The sequence below is a fragment of the Oryctolagus cuniculus genome, chromosome 14 (assembly GCF_051225735.1).
Source record: "Oryctolagus cuniculus isolate XC-2025 breed Fujian yellow rabbit chromosome 14, ASM5122573v1, whole genome shotgun sequence".
Taxonomy (NCBI): Eukaryota; Metazoa; Chordata; class Mammalia; order Lagomorpha; family Leporidae; genus Oryctolagus; species Oryctolagus cuniculus.
The window spans coordinates 11665892-11687600 of NC_142880.1; the positions used below are offsets into that span (position 1 = coordinate 11665892).

The window sequence follows — 21709 nt, forward strand, 5'->3', positions numbered from 1 at the left end:
GTATGTCCTATTTTTCCATGCCTGCAGTAGAGATACAATATGGGAATTCAGCTTGGTAATTACTAATACACCACACAGACACAATTACAGCCTGTATGCCGCATAAAAGGATCACTTGTGGTCTGCATCCGTTACAAAGAGCAGCAGGGAGCCAACAGGCAGCACGACAAAACGCTTTGCAAGACGGAAGGAGACCCGAAGAGTCCATGGACACTGATACAAGGACCTTGATTCTTCCAGCAATGATTTAAGCCTCTTTCCATCAATTATGGCCTTTTGTGCCGGGAGTCTTATCACCAGCAGCTTTACAGGAACTGCGCACAACAATGCGCAGGCCGCTGCAGCCCCGGGAACCCGGCTGACATTTCCACACCCTGTTGCTATGTTTGACCTGGTTATTCAGATGACTTAAGCAAGACAAAAATGGGCAGGAAAAACAGTGTTCGCATTGCAAAACCGGCCTGGGTCGTTGACAATGGCAGAGTTGCATTTCTCCCAATCAAAAGCCATCTGATTCTGGGAAAACAGCGTTTATCAAAGCAGTGTCTACTTCATTTAAACAAAATGAAACAGTGAAAAACCTGCTCGGATGACAAATCGCCAGAAAGGGACCCAGGCTTGGTGTATCAAGGGGCTGTCTACTGCGCCAGAGTTTTCCTGTCTCAGGCAGCTGAACTCACGTGAGTCAGCTGCTGTCTTGAGTTGCAATGAGTCACAGAAGTCATTTTCTTCCCCTGAAACCCTTTAAAGATGGGAGTTTCATGGCAAAGCAGTAAGCGGGTTTTATTGTACCAAAGTTTCCCTTCATTATTACACGATGTACATTATTTTACAATACCCTCATTTAAGATGCTCTTTTAAACTTACAATTATGAATTTTTAAGACCTTAGAAAAGTTAGTTCTTTATGGCAGTTTGTCAGGATCTGTGAAACAAAGCCTTGTCTTTCAGAAAATGTTTACAACCTATGAGGGGGGGAAAAAAGGACCCTGAGGCTACAATGTTTATTGGCACCTAGGAGTCTGAAAAGAGAGTCAGGCCTGCGGTTTTTGGAGGGCATTTTATCCTAGCTCACATTCTCAAAGGTTTCTCTGAATGAATAGAACCGGATTACTCAGCCTTCTCCTCCACGCCTATCCCTCTCCATTTTCCTTGGCACGCCTGAGAGCCAGGCTATTTTTAGTTAAGCAGTTTTCTATTTTTAGACAACTGCCAGTTAGAAGACATTTGTTAGGGAAAAATTAAAAAAACACACACACACACACACAAGGGAGGAGGCAAGACGCTTCCCTCCACACATTGTAAAACAGCCTTCAACCTGTAACTCCAGGCATTTCAGCTGCTTTCAATCTTGGAAAAATAAAGAAAAATTCAGAGTTCAGGGTTTTAAAAATAAACCTACCCTCTGGCAAACCGACCAAAATACAACAAGCTGTTACTATGCGAAACAGGGAGGACGAAAACAAAGAACATTCTCCAATGATTAAACTGCGAGAAAAGTTGAAGAGCCATGAGGTTCTGAGAATGTTACGCAGGCGTGGAACAATTTTCCAGACTTTCAGCCAGATGTATTGTGTTTTAGAGTGCAGAGGGAGAGAAACCTCATTTGTAAGGCTGAGCCCAGGCTGTGGGATGCAACTTTAGGGTTGAACCTTTTATCAAGTGTAAAGGCAATTATATCCACTGCATATTCCCAATGTTTGTATTTTATGGACTCGCTCTAGAAATTATAACCATCTGTGTGCAGAGAATTATCTAACGGGAAAGCAAAATAAACGCTGCTACCTACATGCTACACGTGTGCATACATGTATGTATATATGGTCTTACTGTCTATATATACATATACATATATATACAATCATATATACAAATGTGCATTTAGTGTGCATATGTGTTTCCTGTCTATCATCATATGTAAGATTTTAAAGGGAAAGAAATGGTTCATATGCTGGCTTAGCTTCCCAACTGATTGTACTTATCCCTCAAGGTCCTCCCATTATCCAATATCTACTGTAAGATGCTTCCAGGTGCTCACAGCTGTAATGCTGTTTCCCCCCAATTGGTGAGGTCTCTGCACCAAGTCTCAGTCACAGGTTCACGACCGGTCACCAGCACGACGCCTGGCACGTGGTCTTCGTGTTCGCGAGTATTTGCAGAGTGCAGAACAAATACTGTGCATTTTATGCTCAAGTACTGGCCCTGGAGGGCAGCAAACGGGTCCAGAGAAATCCCAGTGTTTCCCAGGGCACTCAACACAATGCCTTGAACAGACAATGGACCTTCACAAAGGTCATAGACCAACAGAATTAAAAGGTAGGAAGCTTTCTTTGGAGTAAAATATTCTCAAAGTCTATGTAGAGTTGGTTTTTTTTATAAAATGCATTTTTCACAAACTTCTTCAAGATGCCTCTTTAATATATTTCTATTTTTGGAGGGGGGACAAATAAACTTATTTTCAAAGTCTAATTTCCATGAACTTAAGTACTCTATTATACTTCATAAAGGTTTAATGGAAAAGAAAGCAAAATCAATCCACTGACCTTTGCTAGACCTTCTTCATTTGGGTACAGCGCTATTGTTATTTGTATAATAATGCTATATTTATTTATTAAATAATGCACTTACTAGGATAAAGTGTTACATAATCCCAACTCAAGAATTTGCTGCTTCCCTCTTTTGGTCAATATTTTTATTCCCTGAACTTTCTCCTTGACTTTGAAAATGAAACCAACTTTTATAGCTTAACAATTTGCAATGGGCCCTGACATCGTTTGTAACTGCAATTGTCCCAAGAGCCTGGCGAGGGCCCCGCTGCGACTAACTCAGGGAGCATCCTGAAGCCCCAGCAGGTTCTGTTACTGGCCCCAGGCTGGAGAGAAGGAGTTTGATGCCGCTTCCAAACTACGGCTTTATTTTTCATAAATCTCTCTCTCTCTCCTCCAGACCTGTGGCACTTTCAAAGTTCTATTTCCTAAAAGGCAAATTTAAAAGACGAACTCTCGTAACAATGCTTCGACCACATTCTTTAGCAATATTGTGATGCGGCTTTGCATTTCCCCATGTGAAATTAATTCAGAGCAAGCACAGTTCAGGAGAACCAACCATGAAGTCTGGTTGCAGATAAAATTCCACACATACCCAGTTAGGAAAAATGGGAAGAACCCGTGTGCTCGCACGCTTGCTCCTTTCCCCATTGGAAAAGCTCACGTCGGCCCTGGCTTGTTTTTACTTCCTGTCCCTTCTCCATTTTCTCTTCTTCCTCAGGGCAATTTCAGCCTCCGTGTTCTCTGCATGCTTTGGTCTTGAGCCACAGAATCACACTGACTTTAATGCATATTCTGTTCCTGGCGTGGACACAGAATGAGTGACTCAGCTTTCCTGCTTGGGTTTCTGTGCCCTGGCACAGGTCCTGATGCACAGTGGGCATGCAACAGATGCCTGCCGTAACCTCTCCAGGCCGAATGCCCTCTTTGGGGTTGCATCCATCAGCCATCACGCTAATTATCTCAAAGAACCACAGCACAAGCTCCGCCACTCACTGTCCCACTGAAGAATTCTTCGATGGTGGACAGTTCTACAGGGACCTACTAGTCACGGTGGAGGAGGAGGCTACCGAGACTCGAGGTGTGGCTCCTGAGACTTGGGACCAGGATTTATTTAATTTCAATTTATAAAACCACACGTGGCTAGTGGCTACGTTATTGCTCAGTGCCGATCACTACATCTGAAAAATGGTTATATCATCCAAAGAGAGCTCACATGGCCAAATTAATTGGTTTTGTAATTGCCACAGCATAGGTGCTAAATCTATCATGTATTAAATGCTTATGGTAATGCTGAGAGGGTTTCTGGAATTAAAACCTAACGGTGGGTGGAGCTGGTTTAAGATTAGTAGCACATTCTTACTTTCTGACCTCAGTTTCTCTATGAAATGGTTTCCTTGAGGTCGCAGTGTTGACGGCTGTTTAAGGCTCAGGAGTAATTTGTATCCTATTTTGAAAAATAAAGTATCTAATTCAGAAACTCTGGCATGACAATTACTATTAATTCATCTATCTGCTTAGTGTAATAATATTTTTATAGATGTGAGAAAAAAAACCAAACTCCTTTGTACAGTTTACTGTTTACAGGGCTTCTTATCCAAGAACAGTAGCTCTAAATAGTTCCCGAGTTTATTTACTAAAACATAAAGATAAGAGATTTAATTGATATGAAGAGGCTTTCAGAATCTAATTAACCTCCCAGCTAGTCATTAACTCTATGACCTTTAGAAATAATTGACAGAGAATTCTTCCTCCTTATTCAGAACTTCCATCAGGTGGCTATATTTCAGGGTAATACAGACTACAATCTGTGCCTTTGAGACGAATTCCTAATCCAAACAGCTGTTGGTAAACCAGGATCAAGTTCCAACAATAGAATCTGGCTACCTTAACTGCTGTGTCTACATGCAGCATTTGCAATCCTTTTAATGATGAGTTTTAAGTCCTTTCCCAGAATGTCCTATGGATTATTTGACCATGAGGATAATGAAGAAGGTAGAGAGCTGCCATGACCCCTCGGCACCCATGGCACACACCCCTAACCAATCACATCACATTCTAGACTGAGTAATGACCTGGACAACCAACCACATCACACTTCTCCACTGAGTGTGGACTTGGATAACCAATTACATCGCACTTCCCAGTGAGTCTAGACTGGGACTCAGGCGTTTCTTCAATGCCTGTTCCAGGCAGCCACTACCAAGAGACAGGCACTTACAAAGAAGGGACCAGGCCAGGAGATGCCATGGCCATGGGCAGTCGCTCACCTTATTGAGTAACAACAGGCCTCTTGATCACATTTCCACAAAAACCTAATGCATTTGCTCTTAAAAATTAATTTCATCAAGCGTGAGTTCTAAGCGTCAGTTCTATGGAATGATCTAATAAATTTTATAACACTTGTTTACAAGACCCGGTCTACAGATGTACTTTCAAATGTCTTGCTAAAGGAAACAAATGTTTGGACAGCAAAATGTAGCTACTTAAAGTTAGAAGTCAGCAGCATTAGCACCACCTGGGAACCTGTCAGAACTACGGAATCCGGGCTCTCCCATCCCCCCAGACTGAGTTCCCAGCCCCTGCCATTGGCTGCAGGCCATTTGGGGAGTGAACCAGTGGATAGAAGATCTGTCTCTGTTTCTGTGTTTCAGACAAACCAACCAACCAACCTTAAAAAAAAAATCCCAAGAAACCAACACTGGTGTGAAGAAAGAAATATAAACACCCCTTTGATGAAAAGAGCTTCATCTTCTATTTTGACTTTAGGCAACTCAGAACTATTACTAAAATTTCACTTTTGAATGTACTGCACAAGTATAATCAGTAATCAAGCCTGAGGAAGTAGGATTGTTCTGCTCCTGCATATCTTATTTAATGCTTTTCAAAACCAAACAGTGTATCTTTGTAGGTGCTATCAATGGCTGGAATGCGACTTCTGGTTCAAAGATATCAGTAATGATGGGAACCTTCTCTTGTCTTTCCAATAATTAAAAAATGTAAATAGAAAAATCCCAAATGTGCCTCTAACTACAAAGCTCCATATTCCATGAAATCTCTAACTTTCAATAAAAACGGACAATTAGGAGCCAGGCTAAGCATTTTGCTCTTTCACTCTACAGTGTACCGGGAAAGGGAGGGAGGCACCACGTGAGAGCTTTGGTTTGCTCTGGTTCAGAAAGCTCCATGTGGAATAACAGTGATGACAGAATGGCGATGATGAACACAGGAAGAAGTCACATCACTGGCAGAAAGACTGCTATTTTGAAACCAATTGTTTTTTCTGCTCCTACGATTATTCAATAATTCTGTTGACTGTTAGCACTAAGGCCCATGAGTCATTAGAGCTGCATAATAACAGACACGCGAGGAAACTCAGTTATGGCCTCGTGCATATAACTTGTGTAATCTAACAAATATTACTATTTGCTCAACAATGACTGTTTTCTTAATAAATGAGATGTGAAGCAGCTTTTTTGTTTATAAAACATGCAAATTAAGCATGGGCATTATTTTAAAAAGGAAATGGCTCTTCAAATTCATTATGTAAAAATCACTGTGGTACAGTTACAAGAGATATAAATACACTGAAAAATTCAAGACTCATTTCTTTCAGACTTTGGGGAACAAATATAAATATGGGTCCTCAGTGTTTTTTAAAGATTTATTTATTTGAAAGGCAAAGTTACAGAGAGGCAGAGGCAGAGAGAGAGAGAGAGAGAGAGGTCTTCCATCTGCTGGTTCACTCACTCCCCAGATGGCCACAACGGCCGGAGCTGCACTGATCAGAAGCCAGGAGCCAGGGGCAACTTCCAGGTCTCTCATGCGGGTGCAGGGGCCCAAGCACTTGGGCCATCTTCTGCTTTCCCAGGCCATAGCAGAGAGCTGGATCGGAAGTGGAGCAGCAGGGACCTGAACTGGCGTCCATATGGGATGCCAACACTGCAAGCGGCAGCTTTACCTGCTACGCCACAGTGCCGGCCCCAGTAATAAGTCTCTTAAAAGATATATAAACCAACAGGAATATTTGAAATTCAGGAAGGGGGCAGGTTTGCAGCACAGAGGGTTGAGCTACCACTTGGACACCTGCACCCCATATTGCAACGCCAGCTTCAGGCCCTGCTACTCCCTGCTGCTTTTCCAGCTCCCTGCTAACGTGCATGGGAGGCAGCAGAAGATGACCCAAGTACTTGGGTTCCTGCCACACACGTGGGAGACCCAGATGGGGTCCTGGCTCCTGGCTTTGGCCTGACCCAGCCCTGGCTACTTGGGGGCATTTGGAGAGCGAAGCACTGTTGGAACATCTCTGTTTCTGTCTCTCTTCTCCCTGTCTCTGTTTCTCTGCCTTTCAAACAAAGTATGTAATTCTTTTAAAAAATTAAAATTCAGGAAGAATATGCAAAAATTTGGCTTTATAAAAAATTCATGTTTTCTCCCTCATTCTAGGAAGCCTCAACATTGAAGGCTTAAATGTTTATGGATTGTACTAATAGTTTGTTCATTTTTCAAAATACCTATTGAAACATGCTTGTGTTCTTTGTTTAGCGAAGGACAGAGCAAGCCTCCTGACTCACTAGCAATAAAACCACAAGTGCTACAATGATGTTTTATAGTAAACCCAAGGAGGATTTTAAATTACCCAAAGGATATCATCTCTCTAAATTCCTTCATAAAGAAAAAGTCTGCTTTCCTGAAGAAATTCATTATACTACTAATATAGCAAAACACCAGCCCGATGTTGCTCCAAGTAACTTTAAAATAGTAATAAGAAAGATCTGACATCTTTCTGTTCACAAGCTTCAAATTAAAAAGCAAAAATAACACACACTGCCTTGCTCACATGGCTGATGCTCCCTGTCAGCCAAGACAACCCGCACGTGTCCGCTGACCAGAGTCCGTTCACTGATCCACGCTGTGGTTACTGGTGCAGGGGTGAGACCTGCTTTTAGCTTCACAGTGCACTGATGTCTCTCAAAGTGCACACTGATGACCCGGAGTCTAAAAATCACACAGCTATCCAGCTCTTCACTTCTGAAACCCACCCTTCCAATGCAAAATTAAAAATTAATCTTGGTGCTGATTTTCAAACACAATAGGGTTGACGTGCCAACCTCTACACATTTCATTTCAGCCTGGTGCTGTCCTAGAACTTGCTGAGATGATCAACGCCTTCTGTCTCCCCATTAAATTCCTCAGCCACTGGCCACGTGTGGCCACTGAACACTTGAAACATGGCCAGTGCGGCTGAGGAGCTGCATGGAGCATTTTGTTTTATTAAATTCACTTCTTTGCGAATGGCCACATGTGGCTAGAGGCTACCAGACTGCACAACACCGATCTAGAGTACTTGAGTGTTTTTTTTGATAGTGGTTTGGTGAACTACAAATTTTAATGAACTGCTGTATTAAACTCATGCCTTAAATGAATAACATGATAATCGCTTGGTCTAACTTTCCCATCTGTTTATTCTAGAAAGAATCAGGTATTTCAAAAATTTTGTGGAAAAATGGAATGAAAGTGTAAGGCATAAAAAAACTTTTCAAGTCATGTAGAAGTTTTGTTTTTTAAATATACATTATAGGCTGGCGCTGTGGCTCACTAGGCTAATCCTCCGCCTTGCGGCACCGGCACACCAGGTTCTAGTCCTGGTCGGGGCGCCAGATTCTGTCCCGGTTGCCCCTCTTCCAGGCCAGCTCTCTGCTGTGGCCAGGGAGTGCAGTGGAGGATGGCCCAAGTGCTTGGGCCCTGTACCCGCATGGGAGACCAGAAGTACCTGGCTCCTGGCTTCTGATCAGTGCAGCTCCGGCCGTTGTGGCCATCTGGGGAGTGAGTGAACCAGCGGATGGAAGACCTCTCTTTCTCTCTCTCTCTCCTGGCACTGGCCACGGCGGCCATTGGAGGGTGAACCAACGGCAAAGGAAGACCTTTCTCTCTGTCTCTCTCTCTCACTGTCCACTCTGCCTGTCTAAATAAATAAATAAATAAATAAACATTATATATTCTCCATGAATTTTTTTTTTAAGATTTATATGTTTGTTTGAAGGCAGAATTACAGAACGAGGGAGAGATCTTTCATCTGCTGGTTCATTCCCCAAATGGCTGCAACAGCTGAGGCTAGGCCAGGCTGAAGCCAAGACCTTCACCCAGGTCTCCTACATGGGTCAAAGGGGCCTAAGGACTTAGGCCATCTTCCACTGTTTTCCCAGGCACATTAGCTCAGAGCTGGATGGGAAGTGGAGCAGCCAGGACTTGAACCATAAGGCATGCTGGCATTGCAGGCAGTGGCTTAACCTGCTGTGCCACAACACCTGCCTCTCCATGAACTTTTTGAAGACCTCATGGATTGTCTGAGGACCCAGCACCCTCTAGCCTCATGATAAATGTGAGGATATGATGGTGAGCAGAGGTGTGCCCAGTCTGTGTGCTCCCGGCATTTGCAGTCCAGCGTGGAATATGGAATTAAGTAGTTTCTGTTTTCTACTTTGAAGCTTGTGAACTGGAACGATGAGCGGTCTTTCTGGCTACTATATTACATTTACTTGAAGCAACCTGGGGTCAGTGTTTAGCTTTATAATCAGTAAATTAATTTCTTCAACACCTGCATGACAATCGTGGAAGAAAAGCACCTAACACAAGTCCCGGGGGCTTCCAGGTATCTTTGCAGCTGGGACCTGCTCTGAACGCAGGATAAGCAAAAGCCAAACCCTGGCCTGGTAAAGAACCAGAAGACAAAACAAACCAGCATCTGCAGAGAGTAGGATAGCACCGGTTCAGGCTGCCTCCAGGGTAGGGCGGGAATGGTGGGGGAGGCACAAGGGAGGACACAGCACAGGTGAGTGAGACAGAAGAGGAGGAGACACAGGATCCAGCCCCTGTGGGGAGGATTGAGAGTCCCCTGGGACCTGGGTTCCGTATCTGCTCACTAGGCATTCCACAGCATGGAACACACAGCAGGACTTCAACAGATCTTTGCTCATTGAACGACTGCAACAGTGAACACCCACAAAAGACCAAATACACAAGTGAATGTGCTTTAGCTTCCAAGAAAAGTGCCCATGGAGCGGAGTGGGTGTTGGGCTTAGCAGTTACGATGGAGCCTGGGCAAGTCTGGGTTCAAGTCTCACTTCTGCCTCCAGTCCAGCTTCCTGCTGATGCAGATCCCCGGAGGAAGCAGTGATGGTTGCTGGGTACCCACCACCCACAAAGGAGACCTGGATTGAGGGCTCCTGGCTTGAGCTAGGCCCTGTCCCAGTCGTTGTGGGCATTTGAGCAAACCAGTTGATGGGAGTACAGTCTCCTTCACTGTCTCAAATATATAAATTAAAAACAATTTTTTTTTTTTTGCTAAACAAATGCCAATATCCATCTATTGAGACAGTTGGGAATCTACGGTTTACTCTACAGCAGTTGTCTGCACCCTGAGTTCCCCAGGGAGCAGCAGGGGCCTCAAGTGTTATTCCCCTTCCTTACTTAATCACTGGCCTGCTGGAGAAGCCACACAACAGAATCCCTGAGTCACAGTGGCCGGGTGCTTCCTTCCTGGTCTGGCGCTGAGTGATACTCCCGTGTGGGTTTTGCGGCCAGAAAACACGTGCTGGCTGGGAATGCTGTCACCGCAGGGTCACCTGGAACCACCGGCCAGGACACACCACCTGTGCCCATGGACGACACCTTGCTTAGCCCAAGGCTCCGTCTCATCGGCCTTACTGCGTTCGTGAGCTTACTGCTCCTTTGTCCTGTGCCTGAGGCTATTTCAAAAAGTTCATGGACAAGCAGACTCAAAAGATGTTTATTTTGGTGCCTAAAAAATTGACATTTGTGTCTAGTTTTTTTAAAAATATACATTTTCCATGAACTTTTTGAAGATGCATGATATACTAATTTTGCATTTTTTACAAATTTATTTATTTAAATAAATTTTCAACAAATTTATTTATTTATTTGAATGGCAGAGTTAGAGACAGAGAGAGAGAGAAAGCATTGGGGAGAGACAGAGAAAGAGAAAGATCTTTATCCGCTGGTTCACTGCTCAGTGACTGCAACAGCCAGGGCTGGACCAGGATGAAGCCAGGAGCTTGGGACTCCATCCAGTTCGCCCTTGTGGGTAGCAGGGGCCCCAGTAATCAGCCCATCTTCCACTGCTTTCCCAGGTGCATTAGCAGGGATCTGGATTGGAAGTGGAGCAGCCAGGACTCGAACTTGTGCTCATATGGGATTTTTCAAGCCATTGCAACATATCACCCACCCCGAGTTTTGCATTCTTCACAATAATGCCCATGCTCTGCTGACTCAGCCGCCCTCACACAGTGCTGAGCACGGGCTGGTGCCTGCTGAGTTGCTGCTTTAGGAAGCCATGGTGTGAGGGTGCCATGCGGGGCACCCACCAACGACATCTTCTCTCAGCAGCAATGCAGCCAATGCAAACTGTGGGGCTCTGCTGTCCGTGGCAGCTAACAGCACAAACAGGGCCCCCAGACAGATGGACATGATGAAGGGGTCAGCTCCTGAGAACCATCAGGTTCCCTCCTGAACCAACAGCTTCCGAAGCTGGCGTTTCGGATGAACATCCAGAATCAAACACAATGGACTGTCTTCAAAGGAACTGCTTTTAATACAACTGTTTTTTCTTTAATCAATGGATTAAAAATTTAACACACTTACTAAATCTGGCATATTTATATATTGTATCTAAACAGACATTCAAGCTGCATTATAACATAATAATAATAAAGAAACTATCTCCTTCTGTCTGTTAAGCCTTTGTGCATCTTTGTGCCATGGTAGCAGTAGTGCTAATTATCAAGCAAAGACATGATAATTATGCAGAGCTTTTCTGCGAAAAGAAGGAATCTCTGTCAACACCCACACGCTGCACAATTTCCTATGACCCTGTAACACTACTCTGGAATGGCCCAGACATTTGTATTCCAGTTTCAGGGCAGGAAGTCATATTATTTCTCTCGCCACACACACACCCCCCCCCCAACCTTTTTTCTTCTTCTTTTGAGTAAACTGTTCCTAGAGGGTTAAGGGAGAAGGGGTAATGGTCCAAGAGGGAAATAGAAAACTAATGACCCTTCATGAATTGTATTTTGCTCCCCATTAAACTTACTCAGTTAAATGTATTCCATTAAATTAAAAGACGTAGGATTTGAAAATTTTACCCAGGAGTAGCCTACTAGCTTAACTTTGAGCTTTATGCTAGATCCATTCTAAGAGTGAATTCCTCAGCTTGCTGGTGGATCTAACACAATGCGTGTCTTCGAGCTGCAGAGCTTCTCACACATAGTGGGTCTACGGAGATGTGCAGGGCTTTCTGAACCCCAAATCCCGTCTCCTCCCCCAGCTACCTCTATGGGGTGTTGATTCAACCATCAGCATTTTGGAACACATTCCATGTGGGGGTGATGTGAAGTTTTGTCAAGCCGAGGGACTGCAGCCTTCCTTCTTTCTCTATAAATCTGATACTAGAAAAAGTGGGAAAACCATACAGGTGACGAAAGCGTGCAGAGGTAGCTAGGCTGAGCACACAACAGTGTGTTTCGCACATCCAAAGAACTGAGCCACCCAGTGTCTAGGTTTAACCTAGGATTCCCGAATGTTGTTTTGAGAAAAGTAGAGCTCTAACCTATTGATGTCCAATGAAAGGAAATAGTCTTTGCTTTATTCTTTTTAAAAATCACCACTCTTTAAAAGTAATAGTGTTGTCGAGGAGTTTATATTCAAGGCCTTCCGTTTTGAGATGAGAACGCTTTAGCAGGAGCGGGAAAGCTAACTTGCACATGACACCATAGTGCAAGACCAGCAATCAAATGCAAGATCTTTGGCTCTCAACCACTGCTCTGCTCATGGCCTCCGAAGGGCCTGGTGCTCAGATCATTCAAGAATGGGAAAGTCTCCTACAGAATATGAAACTTGAGGTCACCTCTAAGTCACACAGGCACGGAAGACTTGACAGCCAACTAGTTCTGTTCACCTTCATGTTTATGTATCTTCAAATTTACATGTGCACATGAATAAAGAACTATGTGAAATAAACCGCCAGCGATCTTAAATTTCAATACCAGGATAAGCACAGAATTCAAATGATCTGATCAGCCAATGAAAATCTAGAATGACACAAGGTATTTTAAGCACATGCCACATTAGCTCTAGGTAATTCACTTCTGTTTCTCTGACATTATTTGCTTGTCTTTGCTAGACAAAACAAAATACCAGTTCAAGACTGCTGAGAAATTTCCAAATACAAACAAAGAAATAAGTGTTGGTCTTGGACCACATGAACAGGTAAAAGGGAGATGGATGTGGGAGGCATATGAACTTGATCTGGATTCATAGCAGATTCTTCTCTCTCTTAGCAATGGGTATGCTGATGCCAACTCTGTCAAACTGAATCTCAGCACATACTTTCAGAACATTATTAACTGTGTCTTGTATTTCTGGGAAAACATGGCAGACACAACCTAGCAAATGACAAGCAGACCAAAAGGTGAGGAGAGCAGGCAGACGGGCCCATTCTCCTGACCCCTCCTCCTCCTTTTTGGGTTAGCAGCCACTGCTCATGAAAGAGTCTAGGACGTAACAGCACACAAGCCGGGTATCTGCCGAAAGTGTTTTAAAAAGTTCCATCCAAAATCCTATGGCATGTTACTTATGCTAATCAATCTAAAATATCTTTTGGGTTTTAACACGCTTATTTATTTTTGTCATAATCAACATTTTAAATGTGATTTTGATAAAACACTGAGCAAACATTTAGATTCATTTTCCTCCAGTCTCCGATACCACGTACATCAACAGTTTTCACTGCTATAGAAAATGATGTAATTTGGGGGGGAAAAACATCTTTAGGAAAATGATTGTCATTACTCTTCCAGCAAGAACATATTTCAAAGAATTAATTAGGGAGAAGAGACATAAAGTGAAAAATTGGAAGTGTAAGGCTGGCATGAGTTCATATTTCAATATAATTTTTTTTGCTACGTTGGGAAATCGTCTAAGATGTGGTGAGCTGTCTCCTGAGCACAGTTCCCAACCCTGGTGTCCGGATAACGCAGTGGGGGGCAGTGGCCATCCTAGGAAGACGAGGCACTGGGACTGGGTTTCCATCAAGGACCAGTGCCGCACCTTCCCCGTCACTGCTGCACCTTACGTCGTGTGGGGGACAGGCAGGGCACAGCGGTAGCGGGGTCGCGAGCATCCCCGGGAGGAAAAGGCACGGCTGCGTGCCTGACGCTCGCCCTCACCTCCACGATGTCCGAGTTCGTCCGGCTCTCGTGCGGCTCGTTGTACTCCGTGTACTTGAGCAGCACCTTGTCCATGTCGGTGCTGGCGTACTGGAACAGCTTGTTGGTGCTGTTGAAGATGATCAGGGCGATCTCACAGTCGCACAGCACGCTCAGCTCGTAAGCCTTCTTCATCAACCCAAATTTCCTCTTGGTAAATGTCACCTGGAAAAAAAGACAGTGGGCGAGTTTTTAAAGAGAAAAAGTCGTGCACGTGTGGGTTTTGCTTTATGTGTATTTTTTTTCCTTTGCAAAAACAATGGTGTGTAGTTGTCAGAGCCCCTGGGCAGTAACACATTTGGAAGAAAAGCAAATAAATCTAAAACTAATTTCTGCTTAGAATTTGAAAATGTGTGATTTCTAGCTTGTTGCTGAAGCTGTAAGATTCAAGGTAAAGCATTTTAATGAAGGTAACCAGAGAACGAGTCCACATTTCTTTGAGCAACAGAAGATTTAAAACAATTAATTTCAGCATGGTTAAACTTCTTCCTAAGTTTGGAGCTTATTTTTTGAACACCTGAAGCCTGAATACAACATTGTAAACTTAGTATTTTAGATTGGTGCTCAAAAAAAATAAAAAAGGAAAAAAAAAGAAAACCCTTAAAATTGTCTTGTTTCCTACCATTTAATTGAAAATACTTGAAGAAATGCAACTGTGCTCTCAAAGAGTTTTGCATTTGCTTTTGCAGCCATTCAGTAACAATCTTGGGAAGTAACTTAGCCCTAATACTGTTAGGGCTTTGGTTTCATTCTTCTATTTACATTTTTTTCTTTTTTTCCAGCCAGAAATTACAGCTACCTCTGAGTTTTTCTTCTTTTAATCTAATCTATTACCAAGTCCCATAATTCCTTCCCTCAAAACATTTCTCAGGTTCACACTTGTCCTTTCCCAGGCGGCTCCACCACTTACACACTTATCAATTCACTTCCGGACAGCCTGTCAGCTTCCTGTCCCAGCAGATCACCCCGCCTGGACTCCCTCCCTGCTGGATTCACCCCAAGCTGCAAAGCCTCACTCTGCCAGCTGCCTTTCTCCCACTGAACTGTCTGCACGGCTCCTGTCCTCAGTACTGCCTCCTTTCCACCTGCCAGCCCTACCCAGTGCAGGCGATGTCTCCCTCTCCCCACTTTCAGCCTTCTCTTGATTATAAACTTTAGCTTGCCACTCCAGCCTGCCCAGCAAAACGGCATGTACATCCCTCAGCATAAGTTCACAGTAAGGTACTTCAAAAAGTTCATGGAGAATGGAATTAAAAGATAAGCTTGGGTGCAAAAAATATTCAATCCATGCATATGAGGAGTCTTCAGAAAGTTTGTGGAAAATGCATACTAGGAAAAAAACTATGCATGGATCTTAATTTTTTTTGGAGCCCAATAAGCTTACTTTTTAAATTTCATTTTCCATGAACTTTCGGCAGTTCCCTCTTGCATACTGTCCAGTGTTTCCCAGCAGGTATTCTAACGAACATCATGCTTGTACCATACTTCTTAAAAGTTCAATGGTCCAATACATTTGGACAATAAGGCCAATTGCTTACAGGAAAGGCTGAGAAACCTAACTTATTTAATCTGCTTCCCATACCTACTGCTGCCAGTAATATTTGTTTCTTTGCTCATTTATTTGGAGTAGTGATTCTTAAACTAGGCTTTGAGGCACTTACTCTTGGAAATGTCTGAATACCAGTATAGACATTATGGCAGAGACGTGCGATATAAAAAACTTAATGGGGGGAAACCACTATGTGAGGTTCGCAGGAACATCACATCAATCTACATTACGTAACATTCTACAGTGACTTTTCTCGTGAGTTTTTCAAGTGACTCACCTATAGATTTGGAGAAGTGTCCATGTCACCGAATAGTGACTGTAGGAGTCTATGCCATTCACAGGGAAGGTAGCACGTTAGAAAGGGAAGACCATGGAACTTGGATTCCAAGAATTCTGGGCTTGAATATTGCCTCTGCTAGTTGTTAGTCCCAAGAAATTCATGTAACTTCTTTGAGTCTCATTTTTTCATTGTGGAGACATCTACTCTTTGGGTTGCTGTTGAGGATTGCATGAAATAGTGTGCACAGCACTGCAGGCAGTGCTTAGAGTAAATGCCTCAAACCTCAGTTCCCACCGCTTTCTTAGCTAGGTTAACAGGAAAAGAAGAGCTAACACAACGTGTCTGTCCTGCAGGCCTGAGCAGTCTACCAGGTTGGGCTATTTGAGCCCCTTTCCACTCCCGATAGAAAGAGAAAGCCCACCATGCTCGCTGGACAGCCTTTGGGAGAGAAAGCATTCTAGAATTTACCAGCCCATGGCACCCAGTCAATATCTACGCAGATGTGCTGTTTACGTCCCAACCTTGGCAATGTCTGACCTCCTTTTTCATGTTTATGGTCTCTTCAATGCGCATCTGATAAAATATAGCTGGTGTTTTACTTTCACATGAGAATACCATACACTTTAGAGACTTCTACTTTGGTTTGTTCAGAGGAGTCATGATTGATATTCAAGACGGATTAAGGACATAAAGTTGCATGATCACTAATCACCCAGAACTACACAAAGGGTCTTTGAATATTTCTTTTAGATGCAATGTAGATATCCAACTGTACCTGCATATTGGTATTTTATTTACTGAAATAGGCTATAAAATATGTTCTGCACAGAAGGCCCTGACCCAAAATACTTCCACGTATCTAAAACCACTGTTAATCAGACTTCATGACCACAAGCTGTGGGTGGAATGTCTCAATACAGTATGGTTTCTGTTGTGCTCAGACCTCAGAATTTAGCACGTTACAGCACCTACCATCAAAGCACACTGAGGTACAGAAATATCACTAAAGCCACTATTTGTGTTTACTTTTCGGTGCTCCTCGACTTTTGTGTAACCAAACAGGCTGCCGGATAACGCATACTTATTCAACAATACTTGTCAAAAGAGTCCGTGCATATAGCTGCTTTTCATTAAAACTGCAAACTGAAATGATGACTATATTAAAGCATTTCAGAAAGTATCTTCAGAATCTACTCTTAATTGCTCTAAATCTAATTCTGCATTATGTTCATAATCTTTATAGCATACTCAAAATGTATTTTATAATGCTTTTTCTCATTGTTCGTAGTTAGATAAAATTGTTTTTAGGCATTAAGCTTTTCAAAGAGAGCTGGGATATTACTCTTCATTTAAAATATGCCACTCAACGACAAAGATTGCAATTCAGAGCTTTTATACTTAAATGTAATAATGTATTGTAATGATTACATTTTTCATAACTTGACAATAGTCTGTAATGGGGACAAGTCCATATTTCTCTTTCAATAGCATATTTTGAACTTCAGGTGAGACAGAAAGCTGTTTTTATGATAGTTAGGCGAAGAGATGCTCTTTTCCAGTGTTTACACCAATCAAGGTGTATCAGGAGAAGAATAGAGCCAATATCATTAAAGTGAGTACGACAATTCAAAGCTTAGTTTTCAGAACCAAAAAAACTTAACGTATGATGTATGCATGGAAAACAAAGCTACTCTGTAAACACTGACCATTTTATTTTATCTTTTTTTTTAACCTCTTGAATCTTCCAATAACCACAAACGTAATGATGGTGTTGTATTGAGATGTTCCAGGATTAACTTTTGGAGTAACCCTGAATTTCAGATCCTCACGTAAGGTCAGACATCACATATCTTATCTAACAGTGGCTCTAGATCACACAAGACGTGATCAAACATTGGAACTGCAGAAAGCCAGAGTAAGTAAAGTGCCACCTAATTTAGTTACAGAGAAATCACTCCAGCCCAAATTTCCTGAGCATGATCTGTGTGCCAAACACTGTGCGAGGCAGTATTTATTTATTATTCTTCATGTCAGACACTTGCATTAGGTGCTGTGGTTCTGATTGCATACAATAATGTCTTTGTTCACATGGCTCCCTCATGGCTGCAGCAAAAAAGGCATTTAATTCCTTAACGCTTAAGAAGAATTTTCTTTATTTGGGACAAAACTCATTACTTGGCCCTAAGAGTTATATTTTCAGTCATGTCTAATGATCTGCAGTCGTATTTTTATCTGGAGTTGGGAGAAATCAGTTGTTGCTTTCAGACCAAGTCTTTGTCTAGACTGAGCATGAAAAGGAATAGGAGATGCTAATCCAATCAAGACAGATATGAAGCGACATCCACCACATGGGCCACTTCTTGTCTGGGATGAAAGCTGGTGGCCGTCTGATGCCCTGCTGCTCCCTTTCCACCTGGTCACCGGCAGGTGCCCACCACACTGCAAGGCTTGCCTGAAGCTTGCACTGTCACACTCAGGTCAAACCTCGTCCTCCCTGCACCTTGCTCCTCCTGCTTTGCAAGTCTTTCCTCCAGCCCCGCATTACAGAGCTGGTTCGCTGTGCGTCTGTCTCTCCTGCTGGCTTTTGAACACTCCCAAGTCTCCCACTCGGGCCTTACCCAGCCTCTGTCCAGCGGACGCTCAATAGGCATCTGCTGAACAGTGCATTAGGCGATGGAAATACTCTATCTTAGAGGCTGAATGTCTAGATACAGCTTTTCTGTTCAAAGTTGATATTTTTACTCGCCTTTTTGACAACTGAATCTCGCAGCAAGGGATTCTGGACCGTACGTGAGAGGGTTTCCAGAAGGTTGTGGAAAATGTGTACTATGAAAATATTAGGCATGGATTACATTTTTAATTTTTAAAAAATTTTCATCTCCTTGAAAGGCAGAGCAAGGCATGGAGACACAGAGAGAAAGAAACAGAGTGAGCGGAAGGTCTTCCATCTACTGGTTCACTCGCCAACTGACAGCAACAACTGGGGCTGGGCCGGGCTGAAACCAGGAGCCTGGAGCACCATTCAGGTCTCCCACACAGGTGGCAGGGGCCCAAGCACGTGGGCCATGTTTGCTGCCTCATAGGATGCATTAGCAGGAAGCTAGCTGGGAAACAAAGTAGCCAGGATTTGAACTGGCTTAACCCAGTTCATCACAACACCTGCCCCTAAACATTTTTTTTTTTTTGCACTAACATAAACCCATGTTTTAATTCCATTTTTTCACAAACTTTTTGAAGCCCCCCTTCATATATGTATATGTTTATTTTACTGAAAAATTTAGCAGATTAGTGACATCAATCTTGAGCAAAAGCAGTTATGCTACCTGGGAATTTAGCATCCAGAAGGCAGAGAATGCCTGGGGACAAATATACATGTACATGTGCTCACGGGCTCAAGCAAGAAAATGTATGTCAGGAAGTTCAGGGAAAAGTGGCTTTTATTCCTTGGCTGCATGACTCATCAGGGAGAAGGAGGGAGCAGTCTGAAGATAAAAGTTGAGCTTTACAATCACAGGATACAGAGAGAAAGGGGAGGTTCCTAAAGTTTGGGATGGCAGCATTTCTGGAGCAGATTTACTGAACCTCAGGATGCCCCCAGATCTTGAAAGAATATGTATCTGGCAAAGTGTAGGCTGAACCCCTCACGCACAGTTTGACCTACTGGAGACTCATCCGTGTAATTTAGCTGATTTAAATACGGTGAAAGAACTAAACTAAATGGGGCTAATTTCTGTTCAATGTGAAATTGCAGGAATGGGGAATCTTTTTTCTGCCCAGGGCCATTTGGATATTTATAACATTGTTCATGGGCCATACAAAATGATCAACTAAACAAAATTAGCCTGCTATAGATTTACTGAATTTTGAGTTCCACCAGTGTTTACACGGCCTTCAGGCTGGATGCTCCAATCCCTGATTTGAAGCCAGGGATAAAAACGCTGCTTGGGACAGAAGAGTTAGTGCACCGCATGGCACCTTGCTGAAGGCTCTCCTTGCCATTGGTGGGGAACATCCGGCCTGCCGGCCACACAGGGCACACAAAATCACTTGGCCTGGCCCTGCAAGGCAACCACAGGCAGGAACTCAAAACTCAATAAATCTATAGCAGGTTAATTTTTAAGTTGATAATTTTGTACATCCCACGAATGATGTCATAAATATCCAAATTGCTCTTGGCAAGATAAATACACAGATAAAAGCTTCCCCACCCTTGGTTTAGATGATAATGTTCATGTGGAAGACACACTCGTCAGATCTGCAGGTAACCCCAACCCAGTAGACGGTGGCGTCCAAACCCAGAGCACCTTCTACAGCCTCTGGGAAGCTGCCGCACAAACAGCAAGATAAATGCCACAGAGGTCATTGGAAAGTCTGCATTAAAAAAAAAATCATACAAGCTCAGGCTGGAAGAAAACGCGGTTGCTGAATTTGGAGGCAGCATCTAGAGTTGTAGCACTCTACGGTGGTTACTAATTACCCTACGGATCGTTCTGTTAGAATCATCTCTGGGACGGTGTTCAGTTCTGAGAGCTGCATTGTAAGAAGCCACTTACAAAGTCAGAGTGTGTAACAAGCCGGCAAACAGATGGATGCAGGGTCCGAGAACAACTCTGCGTGAGGAGCCACTGCGGGAATCTGGATTGTTTAACCCTCCAAAACTAGAGTTAAAGTGAAATGGCTAGGCCGGCGCTGTGGCTCAATAGGCTAATCCTCCGCCTTGTGGCGCCGGCACAACGGGTTCTAGTCCCGGTCGTGGCACTGGATTCTGTCCCGGTTGCCCCTCTTCCAGGCCAGCTCTCTGCTGTGGCCAGAGAGTGCAGTGGAGGATGGCCCAAGTGCTTGGGCCCTGCACCCCATGGGAGACCAGGAGAAGCACTTGGCTCCTGCCTTCGGATAGGCTTGGTGCGCCGGCCGCAACGCGCAGGCCGCAGCAGCCATTGGAGGGTGAACCAACGGTAAAGGAAGACCTTTCTCTCTGTCTCTCTCTCTCTCACTGTCCACTCTGCCTGTCAAAAAAAAAAAAAAAAAAAAAAAAAAAAAGTGAAATGGCAGACAGTTGCCAAGGACTGAAGTGTTGTGGGCTTGGGAAGAGCCACACGAGTTACTCTGTTTTGTTCTATTAAGCAGAAAACACTGCTGAAAATCTTAAGGAGGTTCACAAGAGGAGGAGCATCAGGGATGAGAACTGTACAAGAGCGGGTCAAGGCTCTCCAAGGAGGAAGCACTTCGCTCCTGGACATGACCAAGGAGACCTGGAGAGAAGGGAGGTACGAATGAAGCAGGAAGTAGAACCAGAGAATTTAAAAATATTTACTGCAGTTTTCAGATGCTTCAATTCTACGCTGAGATAGTGCACAGTTTTGGGGGAAGATACAAGTGAATGGAAAATGGTTGAAGACAAGGATTCATGTAACATGTGCAGCTCTACCCTACAGGATGTCATATTTGGTTCCTCCATCTTGTCAATATATCGTGGAATCACTTCTACCATTTCCACCCAAGGAGTAAAATGGAATCTCTTCTTGTAGTCAGAAAGATACAAAAGACTACAAAAAACACGCACAGACAACATTAAACGATGTGTTGAAAATCATCACAGAAAAAGCACCGCTCAGATGGCTAAAGTAGGAAATCTCTATTACTAACATATTTTTAAAGCAGCAATATTTGCAGGGTTGTCAAAAAGTGTGTGGAAATGCATAGTATGAAAAGACTCTGTATAGATTTCACAAGTTTTTCGGCACCAAAGGAAAGTTACCTTTTCATTCCATTTGCCACAAACTTTGTGAAGCACCCACAGATACATGTCTTTACTGGAAACGCAGCGTAGAAGCAAAACATGGCAAATTAAAATCGTTAGGGGCTCTGAGTCCTTGGACAAACCCACTTGCAAGACAGAGGTCATTACAGGCATCGTGCAGATTTGACAAGCACTGGCAAACTAGGAGACATAACGCAGGTGTAAGTGCCTTGTGGACTGCGCAATGCTATTCCACGTGGGTCGCGTTTTTGCCCACGTGTCGGGCTCAGCCATATTGTTTCACATGGTA

The 21709-nt window shown here is 43.4% G+C and overlaps 1 protein-coding gene and 1 long non-coding RNA gene across 13 annotated transcripts in view; one reads left to right on the forward strand and one right to left on the reverse strand.

The window, feature by feature from the left end:
* Positions 1 to 21709, forward strand: part of LOC103349544 (uncharacterized) — a 217670-nt gene that overhangs the window by 110259 nt on the left and 85702 nt on the right. For all 3 annotated transcript variants that reach the window (XR_011381915.2, XR_016220463.1, XR_016220464.1), the window contains one exon: positions 1 to 21709. This exon is cut by the window's left edge; it is cut by the window's right edge and continues 66201 nt beyond it. This is a non-coding gene — a long non-coding RNA (uncharacterized LOC103349544).
* MEF2C (myocyte enhancer factor 2C) overlaps positions 1 to 21709 on the reverse strand; it is a 175824-nt gene that overhangs the window by 68385 nt on the left and 85730 nt on the right. For all 10 annotated transcript variants that reach the window (XM_070056431.2, XM_070056420.2, XM_089313005.1 and 7 more), the window contains one exon: positions 13792 to 13995. In XM_070056431.2, the coding sequence (XP_069912532.1) occupies positions 13792 to 13995 (204 nt within the window). The remainder of the gene's footprint in view (positions 1 to 13791; positions 13996 to 21709) is intronic.